Raw genomic sequence first — 19,691 nt, 5'->3', positions numbered from 1 at the left:
AGCATCATATACTGTTTGCTCGTTAATTTGCATTAAAGATAATGAGCTAAGTAATTTTAAACCATTTTTATGTGATACCGTGAGGGAAAATTTGGGCCTTTCAAGAAAAAAAAAAAGCAACCCGATGGTCAGAAACAGAAGCTGCTTCATCACATATCTCCAAAGAGAAAATGGTTACCCTGTGATAATCAGTCCAATGAATTCAGAAATTCATTGATTGTCCCAGCTCTGGGTAGATTAGGTAGAGACTTGCTCCAAGGAGTGGAATTTATGAAATGTTTGCTGCATCCAGCAAGCGGAGCCGCTATAATACAGCTGCCTCCTCAGTGGTTTGCTTTGATCCTGTGGAATGAAAGGACAGGAGGATCAGCTCAGGTCTAAATGAGATTACAGCTGGTTCTGCCGCTTAACTGGTCTATTGCCAACTAGTGTGGCTTTGCACGTCCTAAGGGGTTTACAACAGAAACTGTTTATTGAGTATCATCGGTTTACTCAACACAAGCAGGCTAATCCTTCCCAGCCTCAGCACGTTGTGGAATTGTGCAGGAGCCAACCCAGAAGCTGGTGTAGCCAGACCCTCTAGAGCCTTTGTTTCGTTCTATATTGATTTTTACCTGAGTTAAAGACAGTAAAAAAAAAATAAAACCAATAACCAGCCTTATTGTGAGCAAAAGGTTAATCTTACCTAAAATCTTACAAAAAGCATCTGTTAACCCTAGAAGGGACAACTTTCTTCTTCTTCTTCTTCTTCTTCTTTTTTTTTTTTTTTTTTTTTTTTGCCTTTCTAGTCAAGTGGGATTTTCTAGTTTCAAATTTTGAAGAACAAGATAAGAAAAACAGCTTAAAAGATCTTGCTAAGGCATTCTAAGTTAAATGCTTAAGTCTCTTCTAGTAGTACTATAACAAATGGCTTTGTGAATGGAATAAAGGATGATTTGTTTCTATATAGCATGTTTTTGGTTTATATCCATTTTGCACACTGCAATTGTTTTTTCGATGTGGAAAACAAATGCATGAAAATATGGCTGGAAACCTTTTACTTAAGGAAAAGAACTCACTGCCAAGGTTAATGTCCAATAGTCATTTTGTCTGATGATCCCTTGATTAGTAGTCTCTTTAATGAATAAAGACTGGTGATTAGGAGTATTGTAAAGATATACCTGTTGTAAATAATCCTATGTGTGTTTAAGTTTTGTTTTACTATTATATACTTTTTTAAACCTTTAGGTGTAAAGATTTAATTATTACAGCCTCATCTTAAAGATCCTCTGTAGGGCTTATAGTGGAAAATGATCTAGTTAGATCAGGGTTTTAATTCCATTTCCATTACTTACTGATCAAGTTATTTAACCTCTCTGAGTCCATATTTTCATCACCAAACTAGAGGTGATATTTTTAACATTGCAGTAACTAATCAAATTAGAAAATAGTAGACAGTAACATTGAGTTAATCACATTAGTCAAGCTACAATCAGGCTACTGTAGTTGCTCAGAAGCCCAAAGGCATTGAAAATTCTATACATAGGATCCCTTCCTTGATGCTAGAAATGATATTTAAAAGTTGTATTACAGTCATCATGACAGCCTTGCTATGTATCTATAGATCGGAAACCCCCATCGTCATCTTTAAAGGTATATGATCTCAGGCAGGTGGATAGAGAGGTTGTGAGATAAATATTCTTCCCTTTGCTCACAGCGGTAGCTCCTGGAGAAGCCATGAGTATGAATCTAGCCTAGTTTATAATTTCTAGGAAGGCCTGAATAGTAAACTATTATTTAGGATAGGTGGGTGAGCCATGTATTTATGACCCTTCCTACTTGAGTGATTGATTACTTGGTGGCTTCATACACAGCAATAGATGTATAAATACTGTCAGCTGTATTAAGTGCTAAGTAAAAGACAAAGGTAGATTCTTTAAGGAGAGTTCAATGGTCTCTCAGTTTACTTTCTCCTAATTGGCTATGAACATGTATCATCAGTTACATGTAAGGACAAAATGTTACTATGGAAACACTTGGAAGCTTTCTAAATGTACTATGTGATGGAATCAGCTAAGACTGATGTTTATCTTAAACATGTAGCTTGTCCAATATTTAAACCTAATGGACAAGATGTGTACCAGTTGAAAATGTAATATTTATCCAATCATTTCTATTCTATCAAGCCTGGCTCTAAAGCAATAGGTTGCACTCATGGAGTAATAAATTTTTAGTGCATTTGGAGATAAAGGCTATTGGTGGTGATTGCTTAAACTCTTTTTGCTCAATCATCTGAATGGTGCAAATCAAAGCATTTTGTCAGACTGTGAGAAGTTTCACCTAGATATTGCTTCCCACACACGCAGGTCACCATATAAATTACGCTCACGGTTTTACAGCATAGCTGGTGCTGGAAGTTAAATTGATGCCCAGTGGTGGAACTCGTAAAACATTTTCCTGTTAACACGACCAGGCAGAGTTGACATTGTTGATGGTGGGTTCGATCTAATAAACTATTGGTTCTAACAGTGATTTTTACTATGTTTCAGAGGTGATGATGATGCAAGTTTAGTGATCCAACAGTTCTTCCTGAACGACAGAAAATTAGCTCTCCTGTCTGTATTACCAAATGCTGAGAAGAGTAGGAGTAGGGGGTGATTGGAGCCTAATATAACCTCATGTTCTGAAAGATGATGAATTATAGGAGCAAACTCCTTAATACAGTGCATACCTTCTACACGAAGAAAAATACTGATTTTTTTCTCAAAAGAATGTGTTCTATATCATCTGTTGGAAATAACATTATTACCTTGTTATTCAAATATGTAGGCCTTGCTCTCCCTTCAGAATCTTTTACACAGATGCTTTTAAGCTGATCATCATTTTTAAACTGAAAGCAGTTTCAGCTTTGGTTACCTTTTTGTTTCTTCCTCTGTGTTATCTAAAGTTACCTTCCTATAAGACGTTAAACTGTATCATGGGTTTTTTAATTGTGAACCACAGAAGCAATCTAAATGCTTTTTCTTATAGGGGTAAATTCCACAGGTTAATTTTCTTCTATTACAAACGATGGGATCTGTTTTAAAATTTATTTTGAAGTATTTCTTCTTTGGTCATAAAGCTGTATGAAGCTTTGGTCATAAAACTTCATCTTTTTCTTGTTTGAAGTAAATTGGTTTTTCTCTTTTCTAGTTAAAATTTGCAGGATGCTAACGAAGCCCTACTATTTTATCACTGTAAGCAAGGATCTTTCCAGTTTTTCCTTTTTTTTTTGATGCTGTAACTGTTCCTATAGCCGTTTGCACATTCCTATTCAGTTGGTGATCTTCCTGTAGTTTGGTTTCATTTTGTGAGATATCACAGATTTTTTACTCAGCTTTTTAATGTTTCTTACCCTGGTATATGCATAATTTTTTTTTTTTTTTTTTTTTTTTTTTTTACATCAGGAGAGGAGCTTTTTTTTTTTTTTTTTTTCTGATGTGCAGTTAAATGGTATCAGTGGTGCTACGCAGATGAAACCTGTCATGTACAAATAGCATGTATCAAGCCCCAAGCATGCAGAACTAGATAAATCGGCTCATTTGCCGAAGCCTTGCAAAAAGAAATTAGTGACATAACAAAAGCCTTTGAGGCTCTCAGCCCTAATAATGGAGCTTCATAATAACCCCACAGATCATTGACTCAATGGGTAATCTTTTAGGAAAACTTTTCCCCCCTCTATCTTTTCCTCCCTTTCAAAGAACTACAGTAAATGTGGCACATAGTATCTCTAGAGAGAAATGTGTGTAACTAAGTATCTGGAATAACTAGAAGTTAAAATTAAGAAAATGATTGACTTAAATACAGATTTGTTCTAAACCAGTTTATACTCTTCTTTCTTTTTGATGATTTTGGTGATTGATCTTATATGTTGACTAGTAACAGCTTTTTCTGTGTAGAATTCAGATTAAGCTTTCCTTTTTTACATTAGTGTATTTGATACACAGGGGTTATAGCTGGGTTGTTGGGGCAATAGAGGCAAAGAGTGAGAAAATGAAAAGGAGGGAGGAAAGGATTCGAGGTAAGAAAACTAGAGGAAGCATTTAGCTGGTACTTAAGAAGATGTTTAGTGGTAGAAGAAAAGGGACATCATCTAATTAGTAGTTTTCATTCAGCTGAGGCAGACCCTTTTGAGACTTCCATGAAAGCTATAGTCTCTTTTGTCATAAACATATATACATTTAAATATACATAAAACTTTACAATAATTTCAAGGAGTTTACAGACTTCTAAGGCTTATCTATCCCAGGACTAGCATTATATTACAATGGTGACTAAGCCATTATTTCTCTTAGAGTTTTGTTATATTTTTAATGAAGAAAATTCTTCGTAAAACATCCCTAGATACTTTGTGACTCTCTTAGTGGACTGATTTTGGAAACCCGAAAGCATAGTCACTGTTTGAACTGATGATGAGAGTTTTAGGACCATAATCACAATTGGCATTGGTCAGTAGTGTCTGCTTGTGTAATTTACTGCATTTCTTGCGTGTAACAAGTACTGAGGATGCAGCATGCTTAAAAGGTTTTAGAAAAATTATTTGTCAAAGAACACTACTTTTCCCAATGCATTAGCTATTGTAATTCTAACATTGGTATAATCTGTTGACATAGAGTTGGACTTGATTTAAATGGAAAGGAAAAAACCAGACTGGACATATTTATTGATACACCTAGTCCATTAAAGTAAATTATAGAGCAGATTTCACTGTGACAGGAACATTTGGGTTAATGTAGTTAAGAATCAGTCAACATTACCATTAGACCCTTTCTTTTTAGGAATTTATTGCCACCAATTAGGAAAAGGCTGTCACAAATGGAATTTAGCCTCAGCTTACATGTTGTGAACATCTGACCTGGAAAATGTTTGGGTCTTTCTTTACCTTTAATAAAATTATCCTGAGTTCTTTTGAACCAAGTCACATTCTTCCATGTAGCAACTAAACACATGTAATTAAGATGCAGTATCATGATTCCAGCTATAGTTAGAGGATGGAGCTACTGTCTACTGTTGTCCTCAGAAACGACTGCTGAGATGGTGAGAGTTAAGCTAGTTTTTTGGAGGATGGTTTTATTAATTAGCTTTAAAAGATGGTCTCCATAGGTTTGCAAACATACTACTCTATGTCTAGGGAAAACTAAAATGAAACGCGGTTCCAAAAAAAGTTGTCAATTATTAATGAAATGTGAAAGCAACAGAACTGAATAAAATTTATTGAGAATAAATATGATAATATACATAAAATGTCTCAGTACATGTTTCTTACAGGTGCCCTGTGCTGGACAGGGAGAGAAATGAAGTAGCTTTTCTTCAGATGACCTTTATCCTTGCAACTCATTTGTCCTGAATAAGTCTAGAAATTCTGAGATTGTTGCAGATGGTTCTTAGGAGGCTTGAAAATAGCTATTTGATCTTAAGTCTGCCTTTGGCACTGTTGCAGATACCACCCCTTGGTTATACTTTTAATGAAGAGAAATCTTTGTTTCCCCCTCCCCATATGTGAATTCCTTGAGGTCAGTTCTATATCTTTTCATCTTTGAAACCCTAATTCCTATATAGTACTTCACACATAGTGGGCTCCTGTTTTTTAGAGTATAATTAACCATGCCAAAACACCGTGTCACGAAACACTACAACAACCCTTTTATTATGCTCACAGATCTGTTGGTCAGAAATTTGGAAAGCCAAGGACAGCTCTTCTCTGCTGCACCATGTCTGGGCTTCAGCTAGGATAATGCTGTCTGGGGTTAATAAAAAAAAGGCTGGGGACTGTACTAGCTGAAGCTACAGCATCCAGTTCCTGATGACCTGTTCACTAACATGCCTAGCCTCTGAGCTAGTATGGCTGAAGGACAAGCCTACCTAGGACTGATGACTCAAGTGCTACCTATCAGCTCTCCAAAGAGTGTTCTCAGGGTGATTGTGCTTCATGCATGGCATTTTAGGGCTCCAAGAGTGAGTTTCCCTGCAAATAAAATGAAGCTTCATGGTCTTTTATTACCAAGCCTTGGAGTCACATAGTGTCATATCATCCGCTGCACTCTATTGGCCAAAGCAAGCAAGACTCCAAGCCTTGGAATCACAGATCTCCTAGATCCAAGGAGTGCCAAAGAGTTTGTGGCCATGTTTTAAAACTATCACAGTGTTCAATAAACTATGGAATACCTCCAGCGTAGTGGAACAGGGATGGGACACAAGAAGAGGAAGAAGATTAAAGATTGTGAGGTGTGTTAATATCACCAGATATTATTGGCTCTAGTGTTGCTAAATTTGATAGATTGATGCTTTCTGTTCCAAAATGAAGGCATTTTCCATAAATATTTTGTTTACGTCATTGCCTACCTATATTACAAATAACTTTGATTTCCTTTTTTAGCCACCAGTTCCTAAGGTTTTTCCCTCTCCTTTTTTCTTATATGAGAAATCTATACATAACTCACCATTTTAGATAAGATCCAGTTGCATTTATGATTGCTCAGTTATACCTGTCTGTTTACAGTTAAAGAGGAAGAGAATCGTATTTGAAATCTCAAAAGACCAGTGTGACAGCTTTGGATATTCTGTCAAAGATGTGTATATTTTATTTTGAGACTTCTTATAGGGATGATCTTACCTCTCAGTGCCTCTAACATCATGGACAAAGATCCTGGATCATAACTCATTGTCTTACCCACATGATATTCTGTAAGCAGGCAAACTTGGAAACTGACCAGTTTTTTTTTTCTTTTAATTTTTTTTTTTTAATTTTATTTTTGAGAGAGAGACACAGCATGAGCAGGGAAGGAGCAGAGAGAGATGGAGACACAGAATCCGAAGCAGGCTCCAGGCTCCGAGCTGTCAGCACAGAGCCCAACATGGGGCTCGAGCCCACCAACTGTGAGATCGTGACTTGAGCTGAAGTCAGATGCTTAACCGACTGAGCCACCTAGGCGCCCTGTTTATAGAGAGCGCATAATCTCTCCCTCTCTTTCTTCCATTCCTTGTACCCACGTACTTGCTATTAAATTTAGAGGATGAGTTCACGGAAATGAGGGCCCTATCTAAATATAAGCAATATAAGGTTACTGTAGCATTACCCCTTCCGAAGTGAGTTGGCCACGGTCAGGTGGTGATTGCTTTCTTGTTCTTTTAGAAATCTCTAAGTTATGGCATCCATCTGCCTATAGTTTATTATAGTTACAATGTCGAAGGACTTCACCCAAGCCTTGATGTGGTCTCTACCCTCAACAATTTCCTTGGAGGCATCTTGAGGTGCTGTAAAACTTAAATCTTAATATCCAGCCTAATACTTTTTCTTTGATTCTTGTGTTAAGTTCAAGACTATTACTTATTGATTATAGGTTAAACTCTACCCCCAAACTCAGACTAAATGGCAGAAACAGACCCCACAGCAAAATAAGTATATTCAACTCAGGATTGCAGTAAAGCCCCCATTTGTTAAGAGAATTTGCACTATGCTGTACTAATAATGCTAATGGTTATAAGTCAGACTTGCTCGGGTTGTTTTGTTGTGCTCACTTTTATTAGATGGGAACATGAAACAGCATTTAAGCATTGACAAATATATATATATATTTATAGTATGTTATGATGAGTTATATATAGTTGTATATGTACCAAGTCACATATGCTCATACTTACCAGGTTGGATTTTTTAATGAAAATATTTCATTAAATATTTTTAAAATATTTATGTAAAAATACATATATATGCATATATGTATAAATATGTAAAAATATATATGTAAAAATACAAATAGCATTGTAACATTAGCTTTGTTCATTTACACAGGGTGTTTAAATGTATAAGTGCATAGGATTGTCCTTATAAGTTTTAGGTTATATTGGGAACCAACTATTAGGCAGATATATATTGAGTATGTAAGTTGTTTTTGTTGCTGTTGACTCTCTCCACTTTAAAGAATTGATCACTCATAGGTCTCTTTAGATGGCATGGCCCTTCAACACCTTAGCTCCATCACTTCTCTAGTTTGACTTTCCATCATTCTACCCCTTGACCTTTCATCTTATGGTAATACTAAATTGTTGGTGAGCCCTCTCATACACCATGCAATAATATGTTACTATGCTTTACTCATATTATTTCAATTTCCTAGAACTTTTTTGTATTATTTTTTCATTTAGTTAACACAACTTCCATGATCTTGTAATGCATATTTACTCTAAGAAGTCATCAAACCCCTACTTGGACCAAATGTTCCTTTTTTATGCATTACTATACTCTGTACATACCCCTTTCTCAGAACTTGATTGTATATTCTTTCAGAGCAAGGACCATAGTTGATAGCATCTAATATGGTACTTCATGTAATTAATAGACAGTGAATTCATTAAAATTAGCTGCATTACAAAACAGTGATTCCTGAGTCTAAACGTATTCTCAGACTCTGGATCTAGATTTCCAAAAACTTTTTGGAATTTGTTACATAAGTTTCCTGTTTTCAAATCAAATTACACTCTCCTGTACTAATTAATTGCCCCTCCTAACTTTTAGTTTCCCTCCCTCAAAATTTGGCAAAAACAAAGACTGCTTCCTCTCCCTCACAAAATGCCAAATAATTACTGTGGGCTTTCTTTTTCCTTCATAAGGAGCTCAAATTGGGTATAAGCCCATACCTAGATGTTTACAGAAGCTTCATAATTGGTCTCTCTGGTCTCTAGTCCATTCTTATTCTAACCCATTCTGTTTGCCATTACCAGATTAATCTTTCCCAAAGCACTGTTTTCATTATGCTGTTGCTCAGTTCAGAATCCTTCAGTGGCTCCTAACTACCTTTAAAATGAAATCTTGATTTATTTATTGTTGTTGTTTTTTTTTTTTTAACAGCAGTGTCAGCCTTAATTGTTTTTGTGTTTTTGGTATTAGATACAGTGAGTGGTGCTGAGTAACCTTTTGTGGAGTGAATGAGGAAAACGTGTGAATGAACAAACGTAGCCATATTTTCCATTCTTAAATTGATTGCCTTCTAGTGTTGCTCCATTATAGAGTGGTTATTTTTTCTTTCCTTCCCCTTTTTCTTTTATATTTTCCTTGTAAGATGCATATTATGTTACTCTTTGCTTTTCATCTGTTGTTCCTTCTATCACTCATTGTGCTACAGCCGACTGGTTTCCTAATTTTGTTCCTTGAGCCTATGGAACTGCCAACCTTGGCACCTTTGCATTTGCTGTTTCTTCTCCCTAGAATGCTCTCCGCCCATAATTCCCTCCCTTACTTATTTAGGTTTTTGTTCAAATGTCACCTCAGTAGATGCTTCCTTATCATCCTAGTTGAAATATTTGTTCCCATCATTCATTATCTCCATACTTTGATTACTTTTTATTCATAAAGTGTACCACAACCTGAAATGTTGCACATCTATGTTTGTTTCATTATCTACCTTATTAAAATAATAAGCTCCAGAAAGGCAGAGCTTTGTAAACTCTATATCCCTACTGCGTAGAGCGTATGCAATATATGTGGAATTAGAGAGTAAATGAATGGATTTTGTATACCTTTGTGCTTTTACTTTATTCCTTTTCACATATTCAGTTCTTAACCTGTCCTTAGAGAATCATTTCCATGCCCATTTTGTTCTGATGCCCTCAATGATCTTTCTTCCCTGAATTGGTATAAAGCCTACAGTTTGTTTTATACTTCTGCCTACAGAGTAGAGTACTCCTCTAGTACAGAATTATATATGGTCTTGCTACTTGTGTAGTCCATGGTCCATATCCTTATGTGATACAAGAATTAAATAGGATATATGCAATAAATGAAGTCACTTTTATTATTGACCAAAAAATCAAAGTCAGCTTATTGAGAATATATGTGTCAATCCTATTCTAAGTGTTTGATTTTAACTAATTTAATCCTTTAGGTACTATTATTGACCCCATTTTAGAGACGAGGAAAGTCAGGAAGGTAAGAGATTAAAGTGTGGCCCAGGGCTGGCAGCATCTACTGAACAGAGATGTAGACTCTCTGGCCCCTCCCCAGACCTAGTGAGTCAGAATTTAAGAACAAGTAATATGTTTAGATCCCAAACTTAACGATTTTTTTTAATGTTTATTTATTTATTTTGGGAGAAAGAGAGCACAAGCAGGGGAGGGGTAGAGAGAGGGTGAGTGAGAGAATCCCAAGTAGACTCCATGCTTGGAGTGGAGTCCGAAACGGGGCTCAATCTTATAACTGCAAGGTTATGACCTGCACCGATATCAAGAGGTAGATGCTTAACCAGCTGAGCTACCCAGGCACCCCAGAGGAAGATCTTTAGTAAGACTAGGCTTTAGTAGTTTTAGAAAGCTCTACAGATGATTTTGATGGTAGTCAGAATTGAGAACTACCAAGGTAGATCCTTTTTTTTTTTTTTAATGTTCATTTATTTATTTTGAGAGAGGAGTGAGAGAATCCTAATCAGGCTGACAGCACAGAGCCCAAAGTGGGGCTCGATCTCCCAAACCGTGAGGTCATGACTTGAGCTGAAATCAAGAGTTGAATGTTTAACTGACTGAGCCACCCAGGCACCCCCCCTTTTTACTGATATACAATAAAATGAAGTAAAATACTACTGGAAAACTTAACTGACTTGAGACCCATAATCATCTATAAATGTGATGAATAAAATTATGAGAGTTAATTCCTAAAAATAACTCCTTTTTACTGGCATATTTTCATGCTGTACCATATTTGGGGGATAGTGGCAAGCAGCCTCATTTTAAGTACTTTACCAGTACTATTCTCTAAAACTGTAAGGCAGTATTGCTACAAGCATGCTTGGTTTGCCAGACTCAACATTGGATTCCTGATATATTCTCTTTCCCCAGTCTTGCAAATTAATTAATTGTGGGTCACAGGAATCTTTTTAATTTTTATTTATATATTTATATATATATATATATATTATTTATTTATATATATATTTTTAATTGTTTATTCATTTTGAGAGAGACAGAGAGAATGAATGAAGGAGGGCCAGAGAGAAAGGGGGAGAGAGAATCCCAGGCAGGCTTTGCATTGTCAGCATAGAGCCCAATGCAGGGCTTGAACCCATGAAATGCAAGGTCACGACCTGAGCCAACACCAAGAGTTGGAAGCTTAACCAAGTGAGCCATCCAGGGACCCTTCACAGGAAACTTTTTAAATTATCACATGTTCATTGACCTTTGGGATCCTTATAGAATGACCTCCACTCCCAGAAGTATTAAACCTTTAATGTGTGTGCAACTGGCATACCACCTGGGATCGGGTGTTATACTAGTTTGTAACTACCTTTATTAAGAGCTTAGCGTATGAATGAATGAATATAGCAACTTAACATTAAAACATGTATTTATTTGGAGAGCAAAATGGCATTTAAGGTAGGTGTAACATAGTTGCATGGTAGTTTGACTGCTTGGGTTCAAATTCTGGCTCTGCTGCTTACTACAAGTGTAGCCCAGAATCAAATTATTTACCTTCTCTGTACTTAGATTTCTTTTCTATAAAATGAGGATAATAATAATACCTACAGGATTAAATTAGTAAAGGCCAAAAACAGAATAAGACTGGTGTATATATTCTCAATAAAAATCTTCGATTCCCTGGCCTACAGTAACTGTTCCATTATTGGAAAGTATCTTATTGACACTTCTTGGTCAAAGATTTATACTATGGTATGTCTGTCTCTAAAGCCCATGTCTTCCTAGATAATGCTCTACTGCATCATGAGCATGGTTATTACGGATTTAGAAGCAGTAGAAATGCGACTAAAATGTACATTATCTTGCCTTATAGTCTACAGATTGCTTTTACAAACTAAGTGGTGTGATTTGACAGCTCGATAGTGTATATAATAGAGCATTATTTCCATTTAACAGATGAAAAACTAAGTCTCAGAAGTTTTCTGGGGTCACAAGCTGGTCTTCTCTTTCCTGGACAAGTGTTCATTTGGACAAGTTTCCTTACATCCTGAGAAGCCCTTTTATTCCCTTATTCCTTAGTGCATTATATGTGTCTGGAAGCATCTTTGCCAGTGCTGTGCTTTCTATTTGTCATAGTCCCTCAGTAGTCAAAACAGCCTTGATGTCACATATGCACTCAGTCATCACCACCATCCACCCCCTCCTCCACATACACACAAACACATTGAGCTATTATAGGGAGGCATTGCAAGGCATAACCAGGCTGCTCTTTGCCAGCCTGGTTTTTGATTTACTGCCTCTCCCTGATAACTGGGGCATGCACAGAACTGGGGCTCAAGACTCAAGCTACCATTCTCTCATAGTGGGGCTTTGCAGAAGTCTCTTTATAGCTGGAGGCTGGATTGGATTGGATGATTTTTAGGATAACTTCAAACTATAAGACTTAGGTTTTTGGTTTTTTTTTTTTCTGGTAATGTCATTACTTTGATTATGTTATATTCTGAGTAGTAAAGTAATTATAGCCCTAGGTTTTAGCTGTGAACAAGAATGACAAAAGGATCCAAAGTACCTTCAGTTTTTTAGTGAGTTTATCTGAGAATAAAAATGGTCATAGAGTAATCTGATTCCCATCCAGTTTTCTATTAGCTAAATCAGATACTTGGAATAATTATCTGTCTTGGTTTAGAACAACTTTTACCTTAGAACTTACCATTTTATTTTTCACTAATACTGATTGAAAAAAGTTGCCAGGTTTGGAGTAGGACTAAAGGAGGAATTCAATTATTAATTGTTGTTAATCCCTTGCTTTCATCTCTTATCAGTTGTATTATATTATGCTTTATGTGTGGACACAGGTCCCTCACTAGACAAATTTTCTTTCAATTTTGAGGCATAGTGTATTAGAAATACTACATATACAATAATGACTACTAAGAAAGTGATGTACAGAATGTCATACTTCTGTAATTATCAGTTATAGGAGAAACAAGAGAAAAGGAGGATTAGAAGTAAAACCTAGATACAGCCTAAGCTGTGAGGAAAGAATGTACTACAGAGACCAGGCTGGCAGGGAGCAGCAGGCAGGTGCCAGTTTCAGTGCCACTCATGTGATAGATACCTCAGTGTATTCGCATGACTGTGTAGGGGTGAGTATGTGGGGCTGTGATGACTAAGTGAATATGTGAAATCACAGAAGGAAGTAGTGAAAAGATAAAAATAGGAAAACAGGGGCTCCTGGGTGGCTCAGTCAGTTGAGCATCCAACTTTGGCTGAGGTCATGATCTCAGGGTTCATGAGTTCAAGCCTCACATTGGGCTCTCTGCTGTCAGCATAGAGCCAGCTTGGGATCCTCTCTGCCCCCCTCTCTCTGCCCCTCCCCCCCCAAAAAAGCAAATGTTTAAAAAACAAAAAAAAAAAACAGGAAAACAGATCTTGCAAAATCAGGCAAGAGAGCAGTCAGATCCAGGAACCAGGAACATGCTTGGACATAATAAGGTAAGCCATAGGGGGAAGGATACCAGAGCTAAAATAAAAGCATAAGAAGACCTGGATAACTAAGTATGTAAAAGTTTGGGAAATAAATAAAAGTTTTGGTGTTTGCCTACTGTAATGGTAGGTTTCTAAACATTTTTGAGGAAGTATTTCATGTGGTCTTCACAGTTAACCTGACAGTGGATATAGCAAATGATTGTTCCTCTTTCTTGATTCTTCAAAAAATAAACATTGGGAGCTTACTCACTTTTTCTGAGGTCACACAGCTCTGGGTAACTTTGCCAATAGCCAGCTGTGTTACCCAACAGGTACTTCTTTTGCCCTAGTTTCCCCATTTGTAAGATGATAATAACTGCACCAAACTCATACGGTAAGAAATAAATGCTTATAAAGCACTCAACATGGTACATGGCACATGGTGGTAAATACTGATGAGTGCTGGGTGTTGCTGTTGTTTCTCTGAGAGCCACAATTTGAGTAACTTGACATTCAGCAAATTTTATTTTTTACTATACTATATTGCATCTTCCAGAATGTAAGTGGGATAGTTAGGCATGTATATTTCCACATGTGTGTGTTTCCAAAATGGTTTTAACCCATGTTAAATTTGTCTTTACTCAAAACATTTGCCAAGTGTTAGGAGATTCTCTCTCTCCTGTGATATTTCTTTTTTGATTTTGACCCAATAGTACATTTCATTTTCTCTGCAGTAAATTTACTTTCAAATTTTTCTCCAGTTTGTTGAAGAAGGTAGAAAATGTTTCATAAAATAGCCATGACACTGAGAACTGTTAGACACTATGTATTTCATATATGCTTTGTGTTGTATTTGTTACCTGTAGTGACAGCTTCTTTCAGTATTTGCATTTTCATAAACATACCTTCAGCAGATACACAGTCACATGTGATACAATAAATTTTCTGTAGTCTCTGCAGTTAGTTTTCTCATCCAGAAAATGTAATTTAAAAAAAATTACCTGTGACTGCCAGGAGTATTTCTGTTTTGGCTACAGTGCAGAAATTTGATTCTCCCTTCAGACTCCCATTGTAGGATATCCTTGACATTTCCTGCGTCTGTCATTCTCTGATTGGCTCATGTTTACACAAACTATTACAAGGTTTTAAACAACTTTATTTGGTGTTAAATTAGCAGATTTTCATTCTTATTCAAACTGATATTCCTTGAATATTCAAACCATCAAGCAGAAAGTATTTTGTATAGTCCCAGGGTATCTAACTTCTTTCGAACCAAAATGCAAAGAGGATGCACATTTCCAAAACAAATCTGTGTTTGGGTCAATGTCTTATGCTTAATTGGAACTTGTTTTTGCTGTGTTAACTCTTACCTTGGAAGATGTAATCTCTAGCTTTTTTACCTAGTGGTTTGTTTCTTTTTTCAGACCTCTGAATCAGATCCCGATAGTAACTCCTACTTAGAATCCCTGGTACCTCACTGTTTTGCTCTGAAGAGGTCAAAAGTGGCTCAGATTTGTTGGCCTTTTTCAGTATTGCCTCAAATGCATTTTTCTGGGTATCTCTTGTACTTTTTTCTAACACAGAATTCTGGTGTAAGAGGCAAAGCTACATGAGGCTTTTCTAGCTCCTTTTCTTAGGTTTACTGAACTTTCTTCAACCGAAGTAGGAAGAGAAGAAGATTGATCAGTGTTTAAATTATGTGATTCTTAGTGCATAAGTGTGTGTGTAGGAGGAAGGTATGGGCTTCAGAGTGAGTTTTAAGTTCAGATTATGGGTCCAGCCTTTCTTAGCCATGTGACCTTTGGGTGTATTTAACTTTCTCACTGCCAGCTTCATCGTCTATGAAGAGGATTACTGATACCTATCTCATAGAATTGTTCTGATTTTTAACTTAAGAATTTCTAGCACAAAGAGGATGACCAGAAATGATATCCCTCCCTAGGGAATAGGTTTTATTTAGTGAAGAAATGGCTTATCTATTTAGAAATAGGGAGCACAATGTGTCCTACTCTAGTACAGTAAGTTATTCTTTGAAACCAGTATACTTTGAAATGGCTATAACTGTGTTGTGCCAATGGTGGTGTTATTTTACTTGGACTCTAGTGTGTTGACATGTGGTCATGAAATTTGCTACATGTTGATGTAGGCAGTTAAGTTAGGTGCCAAATGGATTTTAGTAGTTGATATTCAACTTACTCAAAGCTAAAGGATTTGAAATGGTTCTCTAGCCACTAGTTCAAGTTGAAAGCATCTCAGGCATGTTTTTACCAGAGAGGATATAGCAGATATTGGTTAGCTTTTATGAGAATTGCTTGCTATGATCTTCTTTCCCCAGGCATTTTGTACTTTTTTATCGATACTTCAGGTAGTATTAAGTAGTGTCTCATGATTATCCAAGAATTCAGTGGCAAGGGGCGCAGTGTCCTAATGTTGTATAATTGATAATATTTTACTTACTTAGGTGTACTTTATGCGAAAAGTCCTAAAATGTGGTCTTGGGTCCAGTTTGATCTTTCAGTGGAAATGTTTTAGGTACGTGTGCTGAGTTCTGTATTTTGTGTATTTATTTTAAGTGTCTACTTCCCCTATATAAACTAATTTAGGGGCACCTGGGTGGCTCAATTGGTTAAGCATCTGACTCTTGATTTCAGCTTAGGTCATGATCTCACAGTTCCTGAGCCCCACTTCAGGCTCTAGGCTATTAGTGCAGAGCCTGTTTGGGATTCTCTCTCCCTCTCTCTCTGCCCCTTCCCTACTTGCTCGCTCTCTCTCTCTCAAAATAAATAAATAAAACATTTTAAAAAAACATCAGGCAGGGCGCCTGGGTGGCTTAGTTGGTTGAGCAGCCAGTTTCAGCTCCGATCATGATCTCATAGCTTATGGGTTTCAAGCCCTACATCAGGCTCTGTGCTGACAGCTCAGAGCGTGGAACCTGCTTTGGATTCTGTGTCTCCCTCTCTCTCTTTCTCTCCCCTGCTCACGCTCTGTCTCTCTCTCTCTCTCTCTCTCTCTCTCTCTCTCTCTCTCTGTCAAAAATATTTTTTTTTAAAAAACACTTAAAAAAAATTTTTTTTATTACATTTCTTTATTTTTGAGAGGCAGAGAGAGACAGAGCATGAGTGGGGGAGGGGCAGAGAGAGAGGGAGACACAGAATCCGAAGCAGGCTCCAGGCTCTGGACTAATAACCCAGGGCTATTAGCAGGGCTTGAACCCATGAACTGTGAGATTGTGACCTGAGCCGAAGTTGGACATGCAACCGACTGAGCCACCCAGGCGCCCCTTAAAAAAAAAAAAAAAAACTTAAAATCAGGAATGTGAGAAATAATGTAATATTTTTTTAAAGTACGAGTTATTTTTCTTAATGGAACACTATCAGAAGAAGTCTTCTGCTTTAGCTCTATTGGTTATGTTTTAACTGGTTTGTCTTTCATTGAAGAAAGCATATCTATCTCAGGATGATATCCATGCATTTGTATCTACTGTCAATTGATGTGTCAGTAATAGAAACAGGAATAATATTATGGTTGTACATTTAGTGTTAGGTAATCAAATTATTAATAGTTGGGAATATTGCAAAAATGCCTTATATTTCAGATCACTACAAAAATCTCTTAGTGTTTCCTTCCCCTCTTATATTTCTGTTAAGGTCTAGAAATGTCTATATTTTCTTTTCTTGTTGTTTTTATTTTTAATTAGTTAAAATACAGTGTTAAATTAGTTTCAGGTGTACAATATAGTAATTCAGCACTTCCATACATCACCCTGTGCTCATAACAAGTGCACTCCTTAATCCCCATCACCTGTTCAACCCACCTCCCTCCCTCCCTCAGTTCTCTATAATTTAGAGTCTGTTTTTTTATTTATTTCTCTCTCATTTTTCCCCTTGTTTTGTTTCTTAAATTCCACGGTTAAGTGAAAGCATATGGTGTTTGTCTTACTCTGACTTATTTTGCTTAGCGTTATACTCTAGCTCCATCCATGTCATTGCAAATGGCAGGATTTCATTATTTTGTATGGCTGAATAAACTATTCCATTGTGCATGTATATACACACACTGTATCTTCTTTATCCATTCATCTTCCATATCTTGACTATTGTAAATAATGCTGTTACAGACATAGGGGTGCATGTATCCCTTTGAATTAGTGTTCTTGTATTCTTTGGGTAAATAACCAATTGTGCAACTGCAGAATCCTAAGGTAGTTCTATTTTTAACTCTTTGAGGAAACTCCATACAGTTTTCCAGAGTTTGCACTCCCACCAACAATGCAGGAGGGTTCCTTTCTCACCACATCCTCACCAACACCTGTTGTTTCTTGTGTTGTTAATTTTACCTTTTCTGACAGGAGTGAGGTGATATCTCACTGTAGTTTTGGTTTGCAAGAAATGTCTAAATTTTCAGTTAAATTAAACATATAGGTGAATAAATGACTAGGCAGCATTGTATTCATGTTTTACTAAGTTATAGAGAGCAAGAACTTTTTATTTATTATTGTCTGCTTTGTGAAAATGATTATGGATCTTTTGGGACCAAAGTACCAAGATTATACCCGGCACAGTTTTGTGTAGGAAAATATTTTAATTACAAATGCCACACACAGGCAAGCTAGATGTACTTTCTTTCCTCTTGGTACATCCATGTCCTAAAGCTCTTGGAAGAAAATGGTTTAAAAAATTGCTTTCATGTCTACACTGTAAGTAAAATCACTTGTCATAGCAAGTTGCAAAATGCAGACATTCATTCTGAAGCTGCCTGTTTCTCATTTGGATCTGACATATTAAAAAGCATATAATTAATGGTTGACATTAGTAATTAACATTAACTTTATGGTGCTTAATATGCCATCATTCATCCATCAAATAACCAGAAATGCATAATGTCTTGGCATAAAGGATTTAATTATATAAAACGGTCCTTCAGTTTTCATATGATATAAACGTTAAAAGCCAAAAATGTATTCAAAGAAGATTTTTGTAAAGATTTGTTGGGCGTTAGCTATATTTTTATTTCTTTTTAGGAGTATGCATCAACAATTGCGTCAGGAACTTCAAAAGGAGAATGTGGACCTAACTGCGCAGTCTTCATTATCGGCTAAAGAGCGCCACCTTGCTGCAGTTGCCAGTGCACTATGGAGACATTTCTTTTCATTTTTGAAGAGTCAGAGAATGTCACAGATAGTGCCTCTCTCAGAACTTGCGGACGCAGCTGCAGGTCAGCGTTGTTAATTTGCTAATTAGCTTCTCATTTTGCAGACTCTGTCAGTTTTTTCTTCTATTTGCTTGGTAACAAACTCTTTTATTACAGTCTAATAAATACTTTGACAACCAGAAAGATAAAAAGAGTTTTGTATTTTTAAATTAAGATCCTTTGGCTTGTTTGTTTTCTTCTTAGTAAAGGTAAAAATTAAGTGATTGTTCGTTAAAAATAAAATATAATTTTCGATCTTAAAAATATCGAATGTGCATAAACTTTTCTTATGCGTGCAATATCTGGAAAGAAAAGTAGCATTTGATTTCTTCTAGTTCAAGGACGTTATTTTCAAATTGTGTATGGAGATATCTAGATGTAACATAAAGTTACTTCTGTGAAGAGTAAAAGAATGTACTATGAATTCTACTTCACCAAGCAGAGATAAGAATAACCTCAAATGTATAGACTGTTACTGTTCTGACTTCTAGATTCTATTTTAGGTTGTAATTTTTAATTAATTTGACTCTTGGCCTAAGGTCATGTGCTTAGGCTTTAAGGGAATCTGAATCACATGACGTTGTAGACAAGAATTTGAGTATCTGAGCATATCTGCCATTTTCTAAGAAGAGATCATTATCTTTCTCAAAGGAATATTTCACGCAAAATATGTTAAGAAGTACTAGAATAGATGGCGATCAGTATAGCAACTACATGCCTTTAACTGCAATTTGTGTAAAGGTATGTAATGCATTTCGATGTGATGTTTTTTAAGACCTAACACCTAAACCATGATTTTACCCTGGTGTGAATGACAGAAAGCTGAGCTAAAAGCACTACATAAAAGACTGAATGATATAAATTGTGAAAGATCTTGAATTCTACTAGCATTTCCATAATTAAAACATTACAATGACAGATTGAAGAACTGTGACAGGACACAGTTTTCCAGCTACCAGAATGTCTATGAAAATAAATATTGATATGTAATCAGTTTAACCAAAGCAGTCATTAGAAGCCAATATGACTTCTCTTTCTTGCATTCATCATCCCAACTCACAGTCAGTGAACAGAAATGATACCACACAAGTTTAATGAGCGCTGTCCTAGTT

General features: G+C 36.3%; 1 protein-coding gene across 12 annotated transcripts in view; it reads left to right on the top strand.

Moving 5' to 3' along the window:
- MMS22L (MMS22 like, DNA repair protein) overlaps window positions 1–19,691 on the top strand; it is a 158,116-nt gene that overhangs the window by 100,193 nt on the left and 38,232 nt on the right. For all 12 annotated transcript variants that reach the window (XM_042986842.1, XM_042986841.1, XM_042986843.1 and 9 more), the window contains one exon: window positions 18,410–18,603. In XM_042986842.1, coding sequence (XP_042842776.1) covers window positions 18,410–18,603 — 194 coding nt within the window. The remainder of the gene's footprint in view (window positions 1–18,409; window positions 18,604–19,691) is intronic.

This window comes from Panthera tigris, chromosome B2 (assembly GCF_018350195.1).
Source record: "Panthera tigris isolate Pti1 chromosome B2, P.tigris_Pti1_mat1.1, whole genome shotgun sequence".
Lineage (NCBI taxonomy): Eukaryota > Metazoa > Chordata > Mammalia > Carnivora > Felidae > Panthera > Panthera tigris.
Note: the sequence above shows the minus strand (reverse complement) of the source record. Positions and strands in the feature narration are given on the sequence as shown.